The 21,511-nt window shown below is 48.7% G+C and overlaps 1 protein-coding gene across 2 annotated transcripts; it reads right to left on the minus strand.

Annotated features, from left to right (window-relative positions):
* Nucleotides 1-756: 756 nt before the first annotated feature.
* On the minus strand, nucleotides 757-18,471 carry TUBB6 (tubulin beta 6 class V). 2 transcript variants are annotated; one of them, XM_012746181.3, is made up of 4 exons: nucleotides 18,315-18,471; nucleotides 17,909-18,017; nucleotides 16,100-16,210; nucleotides 757-2,252 (listed from the first exon to the last, which is right to left on the minus strand). In XM_012746181.3, exons 1-4 carry the CDS (start codon nucleotides 18,369-18,371, stop codon nucleotides 1,192-1,194), a joined length of 1,338 nt encoding a protein of 445 aa, XP_012601635.1. In that variant the 5' UTR covers nucleotides 18,372-18,471; the 3' UTR covers nucleotides 757-1,191. The 2 variants fall into 2 exon arrangements, with proteins under 2 accessions (XP_012601635.1, XP_075849820.1); XM_075993705.1 differs by lacking the exons at nucleotides 17,909-18,017; nucleotides 18,315-18,471 and adding an exon at nucleotides 16,601-16,916.
* Between the last annotated feature and the right edge of the window lie 3,040 nt (nucleotides 18,472-21,511).

Genomic DNA, 21,511 nt, shown 5'->3' on the forward strand with positions numbered 1-21,511 from the left:
ATGCTTTATACAAAATAGACAGTTACGGAATGTAAGGCTGGTCACACTGCAGGTAACCCTAACCCTCAGTAGCTCCAAACAAAGGTTCGTTGGTCTCTCGGGACCTGGACCCAAGGGCTTGGGGCTGCCCGCAGGGGAAGCAGAGCAGGAGGTGGACACAAGCATGCAACACTACTACCTGGAGGTGACATGCCACACTTGTTCTTGGGGCTGGAGCAAAGTCACATGTTCACAGAAGTAAACCAGAAATACTGGTGAACAGCAAGGTTTACACCCTTTACTAGCAAACCTAACCTGGTTATGCCCTGTGGAGTGCGAAAGACCTTCCCCAGAAGTTGTGGCTTATAGAAACCAAGCGGTGGCTTCCAACAGAAAAGGCCTTTCCACCCTCCACTGCAGGCACCCCCGGCTTTGCCAGAAAAGCTGAACTCCATTTCCTGTGGCTCTGCTGGCAAGAAGGTTGGGTGTCCCCAGCTCAGGGCCAGTCTAGGCCAGATGAAAGATTCTGTGGAAGGACTACAAATGGGGAAGAAGGGCTTTTATTAGTGCTGTCGCTACTTTCAAGCTCTGGAAGATCTTGGCTGCCCTCCGTAAAGTCTCCAGTTTAAGAAGAACTCTTTCCTCTATTCCTTTAGTGGTGGGGGGCAGGCGGGCATGCTGTTCAGCACAGGAAGAGACCAGTGACCAGAGTGGCCATTGTAACTACGCAGAGTAACTTATCTGTCAAATATGCACATGGTTGGAAGAGACAAAGGCACAAGTTTAGCATTTTATTATGAATTGATTGTTTCAAAGTTCCATATTGCATATCCAAATAAGGCAGCACTGCACAGCTTCAGGATTCATCACAAAGGATGAAGGAAGACTAACTTCCCTGCTAATTCTCAGACAACTAAACGTAATGCAAGGTGAGGTTTATTTCTTTAGCCTTGCATGGCCCCTTAGTTATTTCTTTCGAGTCCTCTAGTAGAGAATCTGTGTAGTCAGATCTTCTGATGGGTTAGAACTCCTACTATTTTAAAGTATTTTCTTTATTCCAGATGACTGTTAATACCACTGTGTTGCATTTGTGAAGGGCCTAGACCCACACATGTGGACCAGCGCACCATCAGAGGCCATCAGGGGAAGATGCACCAGGGTTAGAGAAAGAACATGTGCATTTTAGCATCTGAGCTAGAGAAGCTCCTCTATTCATTCGTTGATCTCTTCGTCATCCTCAAAAGCCTCCTCCCCGTCGTTGACGGTGGCGTCCTGGTACTGCTGGTACTCGGACACCAGGTCGTTCATGTTGCTCTCGGCCTCGGTGAACTCCATCTCGTCCATGCCCTCGCCCGTGAACCAGTGCAGGAAGGCCCTGCGGCGGAACATGGCGGAGAACTGCTCGGAGATGCGCCTGAACAGCTCCTGGATGGCCGTGCTGTTGCCGATGAAGGTGGCCGCCATCTTGAGGCCGCGCGGCGGGATGTCGCACACGGCCGTCTTCACGTTGTTGGGGATCCACTCCACGAAGTGGCTGCTGTTCTTGCTCTGCGCGGCCAGCATCTGCTCGTCCACCTCCTTCATGGACATGCGGCCGCGGAAGACGGCGGCCACCGTGAGGTAGCGGCCGCGGCGCGGGTCACAGGCGGCCATCATGTTCTTGGCGTCGAACATCTGCTGCGTGAGCTCGGGCACGGTGAGCGCGCGGTACTGCTGGCCGCCGCGGCTGGTGAGCGGCGCGAAGCCCGGCATGAAGAAGTGCAGGCGCGGGAAGGGCACCATGTTCACCGCCAGCTTGCGCAGGTCGGCGTTCAGCTGGCCCGGGAAGCGCAGCGAGGTGGTGACGCCGCTCATGGTGGCCGACACCAGGTGGTTGAGGTCCCCGTATGTGGGCGTGGCCAGCTTCAGCGTGCGGAAGCAGATGTCGTAGAGCGCCTCGTTGTCGATGCAGTAGGTCTCGTCCGTGTTCTCCACCAGCTGGTGCACCGACAGCGTGGCGTTGTAGGGCTCCACCACCGTGTCCGACACCTTGGGCGACGGCATGACGCTGAAGGTGTTCACGATGCGGTCAGGGAACTCCTCGCGGACCTTGCTGATGAGCAGCGTGCCCATGCCCGAGCCCGTGCCGCCGCCCAGCGAGTGCGTCAGCTGGAAGCCCTGCAGGCAGTCGCAGCGCTCGCACTCCCGCCGCACCGCGTCCAGGACCGCGTCCACCAGCTCCGCGCCCTCCGTGTAGTGGCCCTTCGCCCAGTTGTTGCCTGCGCCCGTCTGGCCTGCAACAGAGCGAGAGTCCCGTGCGGTTTAAACAGGGCCGTACAGGAGGAAGTGCTCGTGACTGTCAGGGACTGCGGATGGAAACGGCGTGCTTGGAGCCATTAGTTACTAATGCAGCTCTGGCCAAAGTCAGGGGCCAGGAAACCGGCACCCCCAACGCTGCTGTGGCAGATGGATTAGAACAACTTCTTCAGACAATCAAAATACCTACCAGTTTTAAAAATGTATATACGTTTTGACCTGGTAGTTCCATTCTTTTTTTTTTTTTTTTTTTTTTTTTGAGACAGTCTCGCTTTGTTGTCCAGGCTAGAGTGAGTGCCGTGGCGTCAGCCTGGCTCACAGCAACCTCAAACTCCTGGGCTCAAGCAATCCTTCTGCCTCAGCCTCCCGAGCAGCTGGGACTACAGGCATGTGCCACCATGCCCGGCTAATTTTTTCTATATATATATTAGTTGGCCAATTAATTTCTTTCTATTTATAGTAGAGACGGGGTCTCGCTCTTGCTCAGGCTGGTTTTGAACTCCTGACCTCGAGCAATCCGCCCGCCTCGGCCTCCCAGAGTGCTAGGGTTACAGGCGTGAGCCACCGCGCCCGGCCTGTTATTCTTAAACAGGTAATTCTTGCACATGGTAAAATTCAAAAGGGACAAAAGGTATACATCAAAAAATAAGTTATCTTCCCCCCTCCTTGGAGCTTTCTGAATTCTGTACTATGTTTACAAGTATTTTCTTTTCAGGAGTCATACTTTTTCATGTAAATGGAGTCCCTCATGTATCATCCAGAATTACTGTTGGAGAATGTTCTGAGAACCAGCTATTTATTCTGCTCCTGTAATTAAATGCTCAGCACAGAAAATGATTCCTGCCTTGAAGTTGTTTCCAGCTGAGCTGTAGAAAGGAGCTTAACATGCCTGAAAGATTTCTGTATTTAATCCAGAGTTTAAGTAACTAGAAAGAGACCTTCTAGTTAAAGTCTTCTGCACAATGGTGCATTTTTGCCAGGCTTATTTATACCTTACATTACAGAAGAAAATTTTAATTGGAAAGATGGCTCTTAAGTTTAAAATCCTGTTTTTCAGTTTGCTTCATTACAAAATTGAAGATCTGTCACTAAAGAAAGCATTGTTTGCAAGCTGTAACAATTATACAGGTCTGTGTATGAACAGATGCACTTTAAAACAACTGGGCAAGAAGAGGAGTGGGTGAGGCTTATTTTAGTTTTTGCTTTACTGGCTGCAAAATTCCTGTAATGCAACGGCCTTCACATGTTATTGCTGTGAACATTCATTTTTAAGCTGACATCTAATTTTTCTTCATAAAATCAAACAGTTGCAAATAATACAAATTTAATTTCTGGTAAAACTATAAATTGCTTTTAAAGACAAAACTCATCATTCCATTAAATGTATCTCATAGAATCGATACAAAAATCAAAAAAATAAATCGAATACATTGAAACTCTTTTTAAGCTCCTATGATTACAAAGTGTTAAAAAATGTTATGTATTTTTTCAATGAGTTCATTTATCCAAGGGTGAGTATTAAACACTTCCAGAACAAGACATACCTTGGCGTCAATTCTATTCCTCTTTTTCATTTTTATCTGTCTACTGAGAAGTCTTGTCTATATATATTTGTACATAGAAGGAATTATTTTCTACAGTGTCATTCAGTTCTTTGATCTTCAGAGTTATATGCCAAAAATCAAGTAGTGACTATCAAAAAAATATTTTTAATCATCTGTCAGCTAACAATTCAATTTTGTGAAAAGCCAAATTGGAAACAAACTGACTTGCAAAATGTGTCATTTCATTTTACATCATTCTTTTCTCGTTTCCGGAAGTACCCCCAAAAAGGCTTTACCAAGACTGACTCACTAGGCTGGGCACAGTAGTGTGCACCTGTAATGCCAGCACCTTGGGAGGGTGAGGTGGGAGGATCACTCAAGCCCAGGAGTTTGAGACTAGCCTGAGCAACATAATGAGAAACAAGACCTGTCTCTATAAAAAATTTAAAAATTAGCCAGGCATGGTGGTGTATACCCATGGTCCCAGCTACTCAGGAATTGACTGAGCCCAGGAGTTGGAGGTTACAGTCAGCTGTGATTGCGATGGTGCCACTGCAGTCCAGTCTGGGTGAGAGAGTGAGACCTTATCTCAAGAAAATAACAAATAGGGCAGGTGCGGTGGCTCATGCCTATAATCCTAGCACTCTGGGAGGCCGAGGTGAGAGGATCGCTTGAGCTCAGGAAGTCAAGACCAGCCTGAGCAAAAGTGAGACTCCGTCTCTACTATGAATAGAAAGAAAATTAGTCAAACAACTAAAAATAGAAAAAATTATCCAGCCATGGTGGCATGTGCCTGTAGTCCCAGCTACTCGGGAGGCTGAGGCAGGAGGATCGCTTGAGCCCAGGAGTCTGAGGTTGCTGTGAGCTAGGCTGAGGCCACGGCACTCTAGCCCAGGTTACAGAGTGAGACTCTGTCTCAAAATAAATAAATAAATAAATAAATAAATAAATAAATAACAAATAAAAAGACTTAACTAAATACACTCTCATTTTTTCACTTTAAACCAATTTGTTTATTCCTAATATACATAGAATGAGTTGGGAATATTGAAATCTTAATTCTAATACAACTTTGTCCATTTAATTTTTTTTTTTTTTTTTTTTGAGACAGAGTCTCACTTTGTTGCCCAGGCTAGAGTGAGTGCCGTGGCGTCAGCCTAGCTCACAGCAACCTCAATTTCTGGGGCTCAGCGATCCTCCTGCCTCAGCCTCTTGAGTAGCTGGGACTACAGACATGCGCCACCATGCCCGACCAATTTTTTATATATATATATTTTTAGTTGGTCAATTAATTTCTTTCTATTTTTGGTAGAGACGGGGTCTCGCTCAGGCTGGTTTCGAACTCCTGACTTTGAGCAATCCGCCCGCCTCGGCCTCCCCAAGTGCTAGGATTACAGGCGTGAGCCACGGCGCCCAGCTGTCCATTTAATTTTTATTGAAATGTTTTAAATATATTTTCATTAAATTTTAGGTGGCATACTTAGCTTATTCAAATTATAAAAACTTGCACTGCATTATACAGACCTCTCCCCACTTCAAAATGTGAGCAACTTGACTTTTGTCTATACACAGCTAGTGGCAACAATTCACGGCCACCACCCAGAAATCAGCTTCTCTGCTCCAATGTGGTGGGTCCATCCCTGTGCTTCGCACACCCCTGGTGGGGACTGAGCTAATGAAGCAGTGAAGCCACCAAAATTGTCTCTGATAGCCGCCAAGTGTTCCATTAGGTGAGTGAGCTGCCTCATCCTCCTTAGTGTCTGACTAGTAGCTGAAGGCTCCTGTGCCACGGGCCGAGGGCTGTCCCCGCCCGTGGTGCACAGCAGCTTGGTCTCACACACGGCCCTACACTTGGGGTGAAAATTTATCCGTGCCAAACACTGGGGGTGTCCAGTGGAAGTCTGTAAAGCAAGAAAAACAACCAAAATCCTGTGATTCTTCATTAAGTTTAAAATGTGTTGCCTGCACTCAAATGTTTACAGCAGCACAGAACAAAATTGCAAAGTGTGGAAACAACCCAAGTGCCACCAATACATGAGGGGATTAATAAAATGTGGTATATGTATACCATGGAGTTCTAGTCAGCTTTAAGAAACAATGGTGAGGCCGGGCGTGGTGGCTCACGCCTGTAATCCTAGCACTCTGGGAGGCCGAGGCGGGCAAATTGCTTGAGGTCAGGAGTTCGAAACCAGCCTGAGCAAGAGCGAGATCCCATCTCTACTAAAAATAGAAAGAAATTAATTGGCCAACTAATAAATATGGAAAAAATTAGCTGGGCATGGTGGCGCATGCCTGTAGTCCCAGCTACTCATGAGGCTGAGGCAGGAGGATCGCCTGAGCCCAGGAGTTTGAGGTTGCTGTGAGCTAGGCTGACGCCATGGCACTCACTCTAGCCTGGGAAACAAAGCGATACTCTGTCTCAAAAAAAAAAAAAAAAAAAAGAAAGAAAGAAAAAAACAATGGTGATATAGCACCTCTTGTATTTTCCTGGATAGAGCTGGAACCCATTCTACTAAGTGAAGTATCCCAAGACTGGAAAAACAAGCACCACATGTACTCACCAGCAAATTGGTATTAACAGATCAACACCTAAGTGGACATATAGGAGTAACATTTATCGGGTGTCGGGAGGGTGGGGGGGAGGAGGGGATGAGTATACACAAACATAGATGTGCAACGTTTGGGGGATGGTCACGCTTGAAGCTCTGACTCGAGAGGCAAGGGGAGCATGGGCAATATATGTAACCTTAACACTTGTACCCCCATAATATGCTGAAATAAAAAAATAAAAACAAAACAAAAAAAATGTGTTGAACTATTGGCAACTCACATCACATACAAGGTATAATCCCTCAAATATCCAAAGTCCTACAAATCAATCAGGAAAACAACAGCTATTAGAAAATATGGGAAAAGGATACAAATAGTTCACAAGAAATTCAAAACACCTAAATATTTTCAATAATGCTCAGCCTTTCTCATGAGAGAAATGCAAATTAAAACAAGCAGATTCTATTTTCCCCGCGTGAAAGTGACAGAGATCGGGAAGCCCGGGACCTGTGCTGGAGAGGGTTTGGGGTCCCTACACGCCAACCTGCCCCAGGTACCGAGGGCAGGAGTCTCTAAGGAGAACACCTGAGCAGTGTGCCACACATCCCTGTCCTAGCAATCACACTGCCATACGTTTTTCTAAGTAGACCCACTTATGTGCAAAATGACAAAAATACAAACATTTACTCAGGAGCAGTTTGTAATAGTAAAGAAAAAACAAAACAAAACAAATATCTGTTAACAGAAGACTGATTAAATCCACAGTGGCATCTGTGTGAAGGAGTGCTAGCAGCCATCAGCGACACCAGGCAACCTGCTGCTGACATGGAAAGATTTTCAAAATACACTGTTAAGGGGAAGAAAAAATCCCAGCGACTGCATGGAGGCTGTAGCTGGCTGCTGCACGGCGTCTGCTGCCATGCAGAGAATACGTCTGAAAGGACGCACACGACCCACTGGGGTGCCTCTGGGAAGGCCTGGGTGTGAGCACCCACTGGCGGGAAGGATATCAACTTGTCACCTGTGCCCTTTGTCCCTTTTCAATCTCGTACCATGGAAATGCTTTACCTAGCTAGCTAACAAAATGCAAGCAATTTTAACTTTATTAACACATTTCAAAATGCAATTAAGAAAGAATCGGTCATCTCTGAAGGATGGAGTCACAAGGGAGTTTAGTTTCAACATTATATATTGCTTATAAAATTTAAACCAAGACATACTTTATGATAATCAAGGAAAAATTAAAATATGAAAACATGTCTTTAAGGAATTCTTCAAAATGTCATTAGTAAGTGGGAATTATTAAATGATGACACACAAAGGAATGACAGTGACTGTCTTGGAGGATGTCTAGGATAATGAACTTTTCAAAAGGCTGCAAAATATTATGTGCAGCACGACCCCAGTTCCCAAAAGCACATCAGCCATGGACATGTGCACGCCTATGCGCACACAGAAAAAGGCCAGCGGGACACACCGCGCCATCTCCACCCTTAGAGAAGAAACCCTCAGGGACTGTCAGGAACAGGGTGAGGGTTTCACTTTCTATACTGTATACACAAAGCCACACACAATATTTGTGTTCTGTTTGAAAAAAGCATGTGTAAGCCGTTTGTTTTAACTTTGAAAACATTAAACACATTGAAATATTAAATAGTGAAGTGTCCAGAGAGCAGAACCAGCCATCTGACGCCGACCGTGGCAGGCCTGCACGTGTCTGCAGCCTCGGGCTCCCCAGGTCCCCATCTTAGTCCCAGTTACAAGAGAGCTCGGACACTCCTGTTGTCTTTGCCCCACTGGGCTTGTCCGAGCCTCCACAGGCTCCGGGGCTCCGGGGCTGGGCAGATCCCTGCTCCATGCTTGCAGCACACCTCGTGGACACTGGCCACTTCGGCCCTCTCAGCTGGCCTTGGCCTTGTTGTGTTTTTCATAAGCCCTACACATTGCCTAGGATGTGACTGTTGTCTCTCATGAAGACAGATTTTCTTTCTTCCTGCCCAGCTGTGGGTGCCACACCCAGCTGTGGGTGAAATATGCATGTCCGCCTTCCCTTAGCAGATCTGGAGATGGTCGCTGCCCTTCCTAAGCCCGCACCCACCCCTAACCCCTGCCCACCCTCCCCGCCCACTCCAGGGGACAGCAGCCTGGCTAGACCACAACAAAGGCACTGGGAAGAACAAACTCAGGGCTCCTCTCGTACCCAGGGCTCCCCTTGTCCTCAGAGCTGAACGTACAACTATCACCCTTTACAAAAGGACAGACTATGAGTGCTACTGTCAAGAGGCTAGGAACTGCTTCATGAACGTAGCAGAAACCAACTGAGAATAGTAGGTGGCTTTAGGCAGACACAAAACCCCAATCAATGAGACTCGAGCGAGCTGTAAGTGCGCAGAGACACTGAACTTGACTATTTGGCTTCCTCAGCATTAGCCATGAGGTTTTCTCTGCTCTTGACAAAAGTAGGAAGCTGGTGACTTCTGAAAATATTTTGCTGCTGTCTCATAGCAACAGATGTTCTCAGTTAAATATTTGGGTATCATGAGTAGAACATCTATAAGGATACACTGTGACATTGATCAGTGACTCCAGATTGTTAACACGAGGCTGCAACCTTTTGGCCACCAAGCTGCAAGCTGCAGCAGACCCCAGGGCGTCCTCAGAGGCCCCCTTTGGTTTCCCTTCAGTGCCACTAGGTGTCCAGGTAAGTGTTAAGGCTCTCAGTGCTCCTTACCTCCTCTTTAGCCCTGAATCTGGAAGAAAAAGTCACAAATACAGAAGGAGCTTTAAAGCAAGTTGGCCTTCCTGGCGCTTCATGTTTTCCCCACAAAACTCTCCGACAATCTAACAGGCACGACTGCTGGGGAATCAGCATTGAACCAGAGGAAAGTTTTTAAAAAGTCCATTCATGTTCTTAGACACAAATGTAGGTAACTTTCACTTTGCAACGCACTGATTTAATTTACCAAGTCTAACTGAAGCGATTAGCTGTAAGGCCAACGGGATGCATGCCTCCGCTCCACAGACAGTCCCGCCTCCTTCACTGCAACTATTTAGCCAAACAGTGCAGTCTGTTTATACCTTCTGGATACTTCTCCATAACAGAATAAGCATATTCATTTAAACAATTCAAAATTCTTAATTAAAAAGTGTCAATATGTTCAAATTACAATTAAAGATCTTTCATGTCAGTACAACCTGTTAAAAATTTCAAATATTCTGAATCAAAAACAGGGATGGGCTAGGTGCAGTAGCTCACACCTGTAATCCCAGCATTTTGGAAGACCAAGGAAGGAGAATGCCTTGAGGCCAGGAGTTCGAGACCAGCCTACGAAAACAGAGGCCTTATCTCAAAAAAATATATGTATATATAGAGAGAGATCATGTCTGACAAGCAAAGATACAAGAGAAAATTTTGGAGACAGCTTAAGTGCCAAATATCATTTCTAACATTTTTGAAGGCTTACAGGGGCAATTAGATCACTAAATGGGCAGCACATGTCTGACCTAATTTGCTCTCAATCTTTTTGATCCCATTTATGGATAGCTAGAAAGACCTTCCCAATTTTCAGTTCAAATAAATTAAACCAAAGACAGCTTCCACAACTGCTGACGCTGCTGCTAAGAGAAACTAGCTTCTCACAATGTCAACAATTTGTGATGATCGAATTTCATAAACACCAGTTCCTGGCTTCGACCATCTCTGAAACCATGCCAGGGTCCCGACCGCGCTGAGCTGAGGCTGCTCCGAGCCAACAGCCCGCGAGGCTGCCTCTGCGCGCGGGTCGGGCGGGTGAGGGCAGGGCCACGGCCTCCCGTGGACCCTCCCCACGAAAGCCGGAGCCAGTGTCCTGGCCTCTTCCGTGAGCGCCCCTCTAAGACACTCGCCGTTTTTCTTATGACAGATTTAAGGCGTGCAAAATGACGCAAAAAATAATATAATGAATTATCAACATGCCTACCACCCATTTTAAGAAATAAGACATCCCAATGTTACCTGAACCCTGATGTAACAAGTTTGAGTTTGAACATCTTAAACAATGTAGAATTGAATACTTTTTTCCTATTTTCTCTCGAAAAGCAAAAAGGGGCGTGTGTGTGTCTCAGCTAACCCTCTTTCCTGGGGAACAGTATTTACCAAGTGGGGTCTTCAGGTTTCTCTTTGTGTGAGTGCTGTGTTATGTGTGTGCAGTTTCTCTTTTTCCACTGACAATTTATACACAGTATGGCCCAATTCAGAATTGTTTTTACAGTTCCTGTAAAGCAGTGCGTAACCACTCGGGCGCGGCAGACCCCCGCGCCGCCGGGCGCAGCACGGTCCCCACGGCGGGTGCGCCGCCTGGCCCGAGCCCTCTTGCTCTTACGTGGCGGGGACAACTTCAAAGCACTGAACGCTTGTTCTACTTTACAGGCAGCTTTACTTGTCATGTAAACCAGAATAGGGAACATGTACATATATGTTTGTTACTTTTAAATGTTCACAATTTTATTTTGATAAGTGAAAAATTAGAAAAGTCACATCACGGCTGTGGGCTGCAGCCGACGCTGGGCTGTGCGCGCTCATCTGTGGCCGTCGGCCCCTACCAAGGTAGTTATAATCACCTCATCCAGGGGTCCTCAAACTTTTTAAACAGGGGCCAGTTCACTGCCCCTCAGACCGTTGGAGGGCCAGACTACAGTTTTAAAAAGCTATGAACAAATTCCTATGCACACTGCACATATCTTATTTTGAAGTGAAAAACAAACGGGCCAAAACACCCGCATGTGGCCCGTGGTTTGAGGACGCCTGGCCTAATCTGTTACAGAAGAAGCATTCAGTTGCTACATTTCTTTAAAAGCTTAATTTCAGGCAAAAGCATAGCAAAAACTGTGCTGCTAAAGGCAGTAACCCAACTGCAAGGGCTATGGCAAAACAAGTATAGAGGGCATAAGTGTGCTCCCACCCAGGAATTTTACTTTTGAGACTCTATTATGAAATCAGAGTCAGAAACCTTAGTTCACATAAATTCATTACAATAATCTTTATAAGAGAAAAAACTGGAAAGAAACAACTTCCTGATTATTGGCCCTTATAAAGTTAAATAATGAATTACACATTATATAACTGTTAAAAATTATAGATTTTAGAAACTACATATTAACATGGAATATGGTTTATAATATAAAGTTCAGTGGAAAAAAGATACCAAATGATTTAGCACTTACAACTAATGAAAATCAGCCAAAAGAAATAAAGGTGAGGCCGGGCGCGGTGGCTCACACTTGTAATCCTAGCACTCTGGGAGGCTGAGGCGGGCGGATAGCTTGAGCTCAGGAGTTCAAGACCAGCCTGAGCAAGAGCGAGACCCTTGTCTCTACTAAAAATAGAAAGAAATTAATTGGCCAACTAATATATATAGAAAAAATTAGCCAGGCATGGTGGCGCATGCCTGTGGTCCCAGCTACTCAAGAGGCTGAGGCAGGAGGATCCCCTGAGCCCAGGAATTTGAGGTTGCTGTGAGTGAGGCTGATGCCATGGCAGTCTAGCCCGGGCAACAGAGTGAGACTCTGTCTCAGAAAAAAAAAATTAAATGGACAAAGTTGTATTAGAATTAAGATTTCAATTTTCCCAACTCATTCTATGTATATTAGGAATAAACAAATTGGTTTAAAGTGAAAGAATGGGAGTGCGTTTAGTTAAGTCTTTTTATCTGTTATTTATTTATTTATTTATTTATTTATTTATTTATTTATTTATTTATTTATTTATTTATTTTTGAGACAGAGTCTCACTCTGTAGCCTGGGCTAGAGTGCCGTGGCCTCAGCCTAGCTCACAGCAACCTCAAACTCCTGGGCTTAAGCGATCCTCCTGCCTCAGCGTCCCGAATAGCTGGGAGTACAGGAATGCGCGGCACCAAGCCCAGCTAATTTTTTTTTCCTATGTATATTTTTAGTTGTCTAGCTAATTTCTTTCTATATTTTTAGTAGAGATGGGGTCTCGCTCTTGCTCAGGCTGGTCTTGAACTCCTGAGTTCAAACAATCCACCCACTTCGGCCTCCCAGAGTGCTAGGATTACAGGCGTGAGCCACTACACCTGGCCCTCTAGTTTTTAATTTCGTAATAATGCGATCATATCAATTTTTGCTGAAAAAAAGCAAAATAAGTATTAAAAATAAACACAATACATTCAGAATGGAGGGGGATCTCCCTTTTTAAAAGAGCAACATATTCCCTATTAGTGAGATAATGACAACCATGTCACCTGCTATGCTTCCTTTTTTGGATTTAGTTGCCAGAAACCCAGAGCTAAAATTAATTCTCAGCCACAACTGAGTTAACACTCACAGTTGACTTTGTGTTTTAAACTGCCACATTTATGTCTGTCTTACTATTAATTTATGTTGCTTCATATCCTTCTTTGAAGGAGGAAAGGTGTGTATTTTACATAAAGAAAACTTAAAATCTTTTTTACATATAAAAATTCATATATTTATTTGTAAATGTATATATATCTCAGGAAGGACACCCACAAACTGGCAAATGGCATGTGGCCTCCTGGGAAGGAACCACGGGGGTGGGAAGGAGGGCAATGACCTTTTCACTGGACAGCCCTTTGAACTGTGCACCGTGCATACATATTGCTTATCAAAAAAGAAGTATACTTTTAAAAAATGTATTAATTTGAAATATATTCACTTTGGTAAAGTTTACTGAGACTAAGGCAGACTAAGTCAACTGTATTTCAGATTCAGAAAACCTTAGCTAGCCTCTAGATTCTCACCAAAAACCCACGGAACCTTGCAGGTCGAGCCTGAGCAGCATTCTACAAGCAGATAGGGGAAACAGAATCACAGAGGTCTGTTACCCCACGATGCCTGGGGGCCTGCATTTCATAAGCCCTGAGCTGAAGGCGCCCGGAGAAGCTACCTGCTGCCCTGACGGCCTGGCGCAGAGCTGCAGTCAGCTGCCCTGTTTCCTTCTGGCGATTCAGGGCTCTTGCTTCCCGGCTTCATGCTAATACTGTAACCCAGGAAGATAGCCCAGGAAGACACTGAGGCTGCTCAGAGTCTACACCCACTTAGTGAGTGAGCTATTCAGCGCTGATCTGTGTAAAGTGGGGGTCATCCTCTTCTCTCCTCAGGATAGAGAACACTGGAGTTATCCAAGTCAAGTCTTTATTACAGGGTGCCAAAGCAGCACAGTCCCTCTGAATTGACAAAGACTGATACCACCTGGTGGTAAAGACCCCTTGGAGGGCATGCAAATGAGTGTGGCTCTTTTGAAGGCCAAGCTGCAATTTCTGTGTGTAAGCATTTCTGCAGGACTTTTGATTCCTTGAACCAAAACTCTTGGTCAAAATTCTTGATTTGCTCAATCTACTAAATTGTTCTCCAAACAAAGTATATAAAACTTTTATTTTCCCAAACACCTTTACCAATACTAGCTCTTAGCAGTTTATTAAATACTGGCCAATGTGGTGGGAGAAAAATATTAACTGCCTCCCACCCCTAGTTACTAGTAAATTTTGTCCCTAGGTATTTAAGCTTTTATTCCTATTGGGAATAGGATGTTTTTCCCAATATACTTTAAAATTAATTATTGCTTTTAAGGTGATTCATTTGTTCTAGTTTGCCTGGGACTTTGCCAGTTTTAGCGCTCCAAGTCTAGTATCCTGGGGAAGGCTATCCGCCAGTTCCAGGCAAATTAGAATGACTGGTCACCATATAGCAAAACTATTAATTTCTGAATATTTTAATCTGTGCCTGTCTGCCTTACTGAAATCCTATAAGTGCTATCATTTTTCAGCTGATTCCCTATCTGGAAACTCTAAGACAATCATTCCCTCTAGTAACAACAATCTTGTTGTTCCTTTACATAATTTGTATCTCTTTTCTTTCTCTGGTTTTTGTGCACTGGCTAAAGCCTTCAGAACATGAAATAACAGTAGAGACAATAGACATTTTTCTGTTATACCTAATTTTTGGAGGAATATTTCTAATGTTTCACCAAGCGTATGATGTGGCTATAGGTTTCTGGTAGCTAATCTATAAATAAGTTTCTATTTCCTGCTTACACAGAAATGTTTTTGTCCTCCAGAAATAAGGGATACATACCGAATTTTATCAGTTTTTTGGGGACATTTATTAGAATGTTGTCTGCCTTACTCAATTAGCATACTTCTTAATGTCAAACCATCCTTGCATTCCCTGGGGATGTTGCTAATATTTGCCAAGCACTTATTGTATATTAGCTATTCCAAATACTTATTCATATAATCCTTACATCTCACCAAGAGGTAGACAGTCCCACTTATAGGTGAGGAAATTAAATCACAAATAAGTTAAATAGCAAGTCCAAGCAGGGTCACACAGTGAGTGGAAGGGCTAGGATTCAAACCCAAGGAGTGTAGCAGCACAGCCAGGGTCTTAACTGTTACATGATTTGCCTCTCAGTCGTACCTGGTCATGATGTGCTATTTTTAAAAACACAACTACATTTGATGTTCTAAATATTTTATTTATTTTATATATTTATATTTTATTTTATATTATGCATCTATATTTTAAGTAAGCTTTCACTTTTATGTTCTAGTAGAAGCTACCTAGGCTTATAGGAAATGTTGGAAAATTTTCCATCATTTTCTCCCTGGAATGGTTTAGATAACAGGATTGTCTATTACTCTCAATTAAACTATCCCTACCTGGTGCCTTTAGAGAAAGGGGTTGGAATGTATATGTGTGATGATGTATTTTATTCCCATACCGTAGTGCTTTCGTAAGCCAGCAATCAGTCTGATAATTCTCACATTTCCTTGAAAGACACTCTATCTTTCATGGGTAGTGGAAACATGTTTGTTGATTGATTGAGGTATTTCTGTCGATAAGTAATATTTTTTCCCTCTTACTCAATAGTTAAGTGATAATTTTTGAAAAATAATGTAAAATTGAAATGTGGTACCTCACATTTCAGATGAGAAATGAGACACATCCAAATCTGTCACAGACTGGAAGCTCTACCTGGTAACACTAATAGCACCACATCACCTAATTTTATGATTTTCTTTAGGAGTCTGTAGATAAATAGGATCCACCATCATGTTTTAGGTGGAGGAAGGGAAGAAAAAAGGATCTACCCAATTCTGATAAAACAAAACTTATATAGTGCTAGCCTTTAGAAAGAAAACAGTACAACTGTCTATAAATGATGTAAAAAGAAATACAGGTATAAGCTGGGCATGGTGGTGCACACTTCTAGTCCCACCTGCTTGGGAGGCTGAGACAGGAAGATCGCTTGAGCCCAGGAAGTTCAAGATTGCAGCGAGCTATGATTGTGCCACTGCACTCCAGCCTGGGCAATAGAGTGAGACTGTCTCTAAAAATAAATTTTAAAAATATATAGGTATAAACACATTGAAGTTAAAAAATGACCAATGTAGGAACCAAAACAAATGGTGAAATAACTTCATAAAGAGATGGAGAAAGAAGTTAATGTCTACAATTGTTTCTTGGTTTTTGTTTTTCAATCAAGAACTGTTAGCATAAGAATTTCACGAGAGATATGGAGATTACTTCCCTAAAGAAAAAGTCAAGACTTAAAAAAACCACTTCCTGTGATGGGCCAGCTGGGTGGAGGCACAGGATGGGACTGCTGATTTCCATTCAAAGGTTTTCCATGCTACAAGATGTTTTTAATCTTATGCATAAACTCGTTTGATTTTCTTTTTAAAGAAAAAATAGGAAAGATGGAACCTACCGAAGATGAAATTGTCAGGCCGGAAGAGCTGTCCAAAAGGCCCAGACCGCACACTGTCCATGGTGCCTGGCTCCAAGTCCACCAGGGCAGCCCTGGGCACATATTTCTGAGCTGGAGGAGAAAAAAGCCCACAAATAAGAGTAAATTTCAAGTTTCTAGAGTAATCAACTTGCCTCTAGCAAGTCCCACCAGCTAGAGCTACCTGGAATGAACTGGGGTCTTTTCAGAGGGGGAACCATGACTTTCTCAGAACCACAGAAACTTAACTCTGGGACAAGGAAGAGCCAGGCATGAGGACAGAGGACTTTCCAGGAAGAAGCGCTACGAGGAGTCAGGGCTCCTGACTTCCTGCCTGCTGTATTTTCCTGTTCACCCTGACACCTCTTTCCTATTGGGAAGATTTACTCTTTTAGCTCCATGGAAATAAACTATTTGTTACAGCAAATTGCCGGTTGCCATGACATTCTCTGTTTTCCACACCTCCCCCATGGGCACACGTACTGCCCAAGCTGCAGTCTGAGCCTTGGTACAGCTGCTGTCCCGCTGGCTCTGCTCCCCAGAGCTGCTCCCGTTGACGAGCCAGGGTGCTCCTGTGTGGCATTTTCACTTGCAAGCACTGCCATGCCAACTGGGCAGGAAATCATTCTGAGTGAGGATGGGGTTCACATGATTCCAGACAGGAACTGCTCTAGCACTCCTGTCCTGCTGTGCACACATTCAGATCCTAGAAAGGACGTAGCCCAGCTGGGCAGAGGGTTAACAGGAAGTGCAGTTCATACTGGAATTTTCCTCAGTGCCATCCATGTATTTCATCTTCTATGGCTTAGCGTTGCAAACGTTTTGTCATTGCTGCTTAAACAATAAAACCCAGTGATTCATGAGGACTGCTCTTCCCAGCTCTTGTGTGGACAAGTAGGAAGTGACTCCAACAAACCCCGGGGAGCCGGTCTGCGGACACGTCTCCCCAGCCTGTGCGGGGGCGAGCCTGCCATTTGCTGCGTGAGTTCTTTCAGCGGCTTAGCTTTTTGTTGTTTTGTGAAGGGCATGCACCACTGTTATAATAAAAGTCGCTTAAGTGATGTGCACATGTAGTCACAATGTATGCAGCTACCCAGGACAGGAACGATATTGTCCCCAAACTTGAATAAACCACAGCTCAGAATTTTTAGTAAACTCCTCCACTAGTTAAGCAGAATTGTCTGAAGTTTCAGCTTCTAGTGAGTGTAGGGTCTTTTCGGAAGTTCGAAAGGACTAGAAAAGTCATTTAAGAGAATGTTTTTCATTTTTAGCCAAGAATCCCCAATAACATATATTTTAACTGAAAAGAAACCTTTGTTTTTCTTAAGGATTCTGGAGAAACACTCTCATTTATTCTACTCAGTGTTTCATTCCATTCTTAAATACAGAAAGAGCAGGCTGCTCAGGGCCGACCCACTGAGTTGATTTCACATCAGGCAGGAGCGGTCTTGTTCTCGGGCTCAGCGCCCCCCAGGCCAGCGGTTCGAACAGACTGGCCGCGCGGCCTTCCCGCGGGCGCGCGGGGCGGCGGGCTGGGGCGCGCGGGGCGGCGGGCTGGGGCGCGGGGGGGGGCGGGCTGGGGCGCGCGGGGCGGCGGGCTGGGGCGCGGGGGGCGGCGGGCTGGGGCGCGCGGGGCGGCGGGCGCGGGGGGCGGCGGGCTGGGGCGCGCGGGGCGGCGGGCGCGGGGGGCGGCGGGCTGGGGCGCGCGGGGCGGCGGGCTGGGGCGCGCGGGGCGGCGGGCTGGGGCGCGCGGGGCGGCGGGCTGGGGCGCGGGGCGGCCGCGCTACTCACAGGACGACTCGTTGTAGTAGACGCTGATCCTCTCCAGCTGCAGCGCCGAGTCACCCACGTAGCCTCCGGCAGGGTCGATGCCATGCTCGTCGCTGATCACCTCCCAAAACTTGGGGAAGCGAGGAGGGGACAGAGGTGAGAACGCGAGCCCCGGGCGCCCCGCGCGTCCCCCGGGCGGGGCCGAATTCCAGGAGCGCGGAGCCGCGGCCGCCGCTCCCGGTGGCGTGGGGATGGGGAACGGGAACGGCGGGCAGCGGCTCCCGGCGCGCCCCCCACGCCCGCGCGGGGCCGGCATGGGCCCCGAAGTCCGCGGGGCGCCGAGCGCCTGCGCGCCCGGCGGAGGTGGAGCGGGCAGAGCCCGGGCCCGCGCGCCCACCCGCAGGAAGCCCAGGCCCGCGGCGCCCACCTTGGTGCCGATCTGGTTACCGCACTGGCCCGCCTGGATGTGCACGATCTCCCTCATGGCGCGCGCGGCTCCGCGCTCGGCGCTGGCTCTCCGGACGGCGGCGGCGACTGCGGGCCCGGGCGCTCCCGGGCCCTGGACCCGGCCGCCCCCGCCCCGCGCCGCCCGGGCCAATGGCTGCGGGCCGCGCCCCTCCGCCGGCGCCGCCCCGCCGCCCGCCGGAGGGAGGGGACCCCGCCGCCCGGGCCCCTCTCCAGGGCCGCGGGGAGAGGAGCGGGTGGGGCGCACTGCGGGTGGAGGGACGGGGAGGACACGCGCCCTCACTTGGCCGCTCGGGTCGCCGCCCCGGCCCTACAGTCGCGGCCGCGGGGCCGGCCCTGCGGGCTTGGGTCGGCTGTGGAGCGCTCCGGGTGTCTCCGACCGCGGCCGACTTGAGCCCGGGCACGCGTCCTGAGGGCCTCGTCCCCCGCCCCGTGTCCCGAGATGCCGGCGCATTCCAGCCCGCTGGGGCTGAGCTTTGCCGGCTGCGGGGCGCGTCTGACAGCGGCAAGCCCGCGCGCTGGGCCTCGCGGCCCCCTCCGAGGCAGCGCGGGGAGGCTTGGGCCCGGAGGAGGCAGCGCGGGGAGGCTTGGGCCCGGTGGAGGCAGCGCGGGGAGGCTTGGGCCCGGAGGAGGCAGCGCGGGGAGGCTTGGGCCCGGAGGAGGCAGCGCGGGGAGGCTTGGGCCCGGAGGAGGCAGCGCGGCGAGGCTTGGGCCCGGAGGAGGCAGCGCGGGGAGGCTTGGGCCCGGAGGAGGCAGCGCGGGGAGGCTTGGGCCCGGAGGAGGCAGCGCGGGGAGGCTTGGGCCCGGAGGAGGCAGCGCGGGGAGGCTTGGGCCCGGAGGAGGCAGCGCGGGGAGGCTTGGGCCCGGAGGAGGCAGCGCGGGGAGGGCTTCTCCAGCCGCGTCCTCACGTCCTCACTTGGAGCGGGCGGCGGGCCGGGCGGCGCGGACGCTCTTTGTCGGGGGCGCGGTGCCCGGGGAGCGCGGAGACTAGGAGGAGGCCGGCGCCGCGCTGGCTCTCCGCGAGGCGGGGACTGCGGGCCTGGCCCATCGTCAGTAGGGCCCGGAAAGACTCGCGGGATCCCGCCCGACCTGGACACGACCCCGCTGGGCACGGCGGGAGTCCGTATCTCCTCTGTGAGACGGCTCCCTGGTCCCTCGCTAGCCTTGACCCCGCTCTGAACCCCAGCCCTCCCGCCCGGGCGCGTTTTGGACACCCCCTTCTGGGAGCCATGCCCGCCGGCCCTCCGGCGGGTCGAGTCCTAACTTGCCAGCCCCGGGCGCGGGGCTGTCCGGGTCCCGCCCGCACACCTAGCGCGCTCTGAGCCACCTCTCACGCGCGGTCCTGCGGCAAATACCTAAGGCACGGCAGGCAAAGTCAAGGTTTTCTGGCATGGATTGTGTCCTTGGGGAGCAAACACCCTCTTCCAGGCCAATTTGTATGGTAGAAAGGGATGACCGCTGACGGCGGGTCAGGACTACTTGGGTTTTAATTCTGGTTCTGTAGTCGATGAGCTCTGGGCTACTCGCTTAAATTCTCTGGGCTCATCTGTCAGATGAAAGGGTTACCCTAGGGGACCGTGGAGAGCCTCCCAGGCTCTGGAGTCTTGCGACTGTCTGGCACCTGCATCTGAAGGAGCACCCTCCGGCAGCACCTGGACACGGGCCTGGAGACCCTCTTGCCGCTCCAGCCGGGAAGGTGCCGCAAGATGAGGAAGCAGCCGTGTTCTGTAATCGGCACCAGCAGTTTCTTTTTAGCTTTATGAAAACTTTGGGAAAGTTCTAATGTGTGTGTGTGTGTGTGTGTGTTTGGAAGGGGACAGAGAACATTGAAACATTTTTCTTCTGCAGTTTTGCAAATGTTTCCAAACTTAGGGATTTTTTTTTTTGCCCTTGTGTCCCATCCACCCCTCCACCCAGTGCTCCTCTGCCTGCCGTGGGCCCCACACCTCTGCACAAAGGGGAGCAGGTGAGGAGGCCACAGCCCAGCCCCTGCTCCCCTCTTCCAAACTTTGAGCTTGAGATCTCCCAGACCCCCTCCCCTGAGTGTTCAACACCTTTAGGCTGTTTGTTTCCATTGCTCGGTGTAATTATTGACTCCAAGTAAATGCTACCTTCACCCATCTGGCCGGGGCTGGGTTTAGTGTGGGCATCTGGTGGGGGAAGTCTGTGGGTCCCTAGAAGGACCCTTCCTCCAGCTTTGCTCTCTCATTGCCTAGGGAATCCAGCCACTGAGCAGCTTAAAGGAAAGCATGTGCCTTAGGAGCTTCGGTGGTTTGCTGAAAGTGCCGCCTTTTCAATGCCAGACCTTGAGCCAGGATTTGAGTCAAGGTGTCTGATCAAGCCAGAAAGTCGGTGTTCATGTGGCTTCGGGAACTCATTGTCACCTGGTTTTAACAAGGGACAAGCTGACCTACTGGGGTTTCTGAAGGCTACTCCCTTGTGGCCAGCACCTAGCCTACCATCCGCACCGAAACCGGAGAGAGTGGGGAGGGCTGGATGCCGGATTCTTCAGCAGAGAACTTACCAAATTGTCAGAACAACTCTCCCAGATGGGGATTCTTGCAGATGAGAAAACTGAGGCTCAGAGCAGGACCGTCTCCTTGCTGACAAGTGGGGGTGAGAGGCTTGCACTGGGGTCCGAGGCCCACCCCTAAGGTCGAGGGCCGGAGTGAGGGCGCACACAGGGAAGTCGGTAAGGGTGTGTGTCTGCAGACACAAGCTACAAGTGAAGCTCACAGGAAGCCATAGAGGACACATTCTGTCCTCCTACCTCAAAAACTACACCTTGGTATCTGGAAAACCAGGCTCCAATTTAGGATTCTCAGGCTCCTTGACGATTGCTTCAGGGCATGGCAGAGGGGGCTGGCCTCCAGCCTCCGGCCCTGACTTTCAAATGCCCCTACTCCCCGCCCCTGGCTCACCTGGGCCCTTGCCTGGGTCTAAGGCGGCAAAGGGCTCTGCTCAGGCCAGCCTTGGTGCTCAGGCGAGCCGAGGCCCCCACGCGCTCCAGCGTGCTTGCTCCACCTCCCAGCCCCGTCTCACCCTCTCCTGTCCGTCCTGTTCCTACTCCCCTCAGAATGCAGCTTCTGTCCCCTGCGCAGCCCTGTCTGTAGGAAAGACTCCTGACTCATTGCGCAGGTTTGAGGACCGGCGTTTAGG

The sequence above is a fragment of the Microcebus murinus genome, chromosome 17 (genome assembly GCF_040939455.1).
Source record: "Microcebus murinus isolate Inina chromosome 17, M.murinus_Inina_mat1.0, whole genome shotgun sequence".
NCBI lineage: Eukaryota > Metazoa > Chordata > Mammalia > Primates > Cheirogaleidae > Microcebus > Microcebus murinus.

Excerpts from the sequence above, each read along its gene's own strand:
- TUBB6 (XM_012746181.3), bottom strand. The coding sequence starts at position 18,371 with ATGAGGGAGATCGTGCACATCCAGGCGGGCCAGTGCGGTAACCAGATC. Across the intron at positions 16,211-17,908 it reads CTACTACAACGAGTCGTCCT|CTCAGAAATATGTGCCCAGG; the intron begins GTGAGTAGCGCG and ends TTTCTCCTCCAG. Across the intron at positions 2,253-16,099 it reads GCCTGACAATTTCATCTTCG|GCCAGACGGGCGCAGGCAAC; the intron begins GTAGGTTCCATC and ends GCTCTGTTGCAG.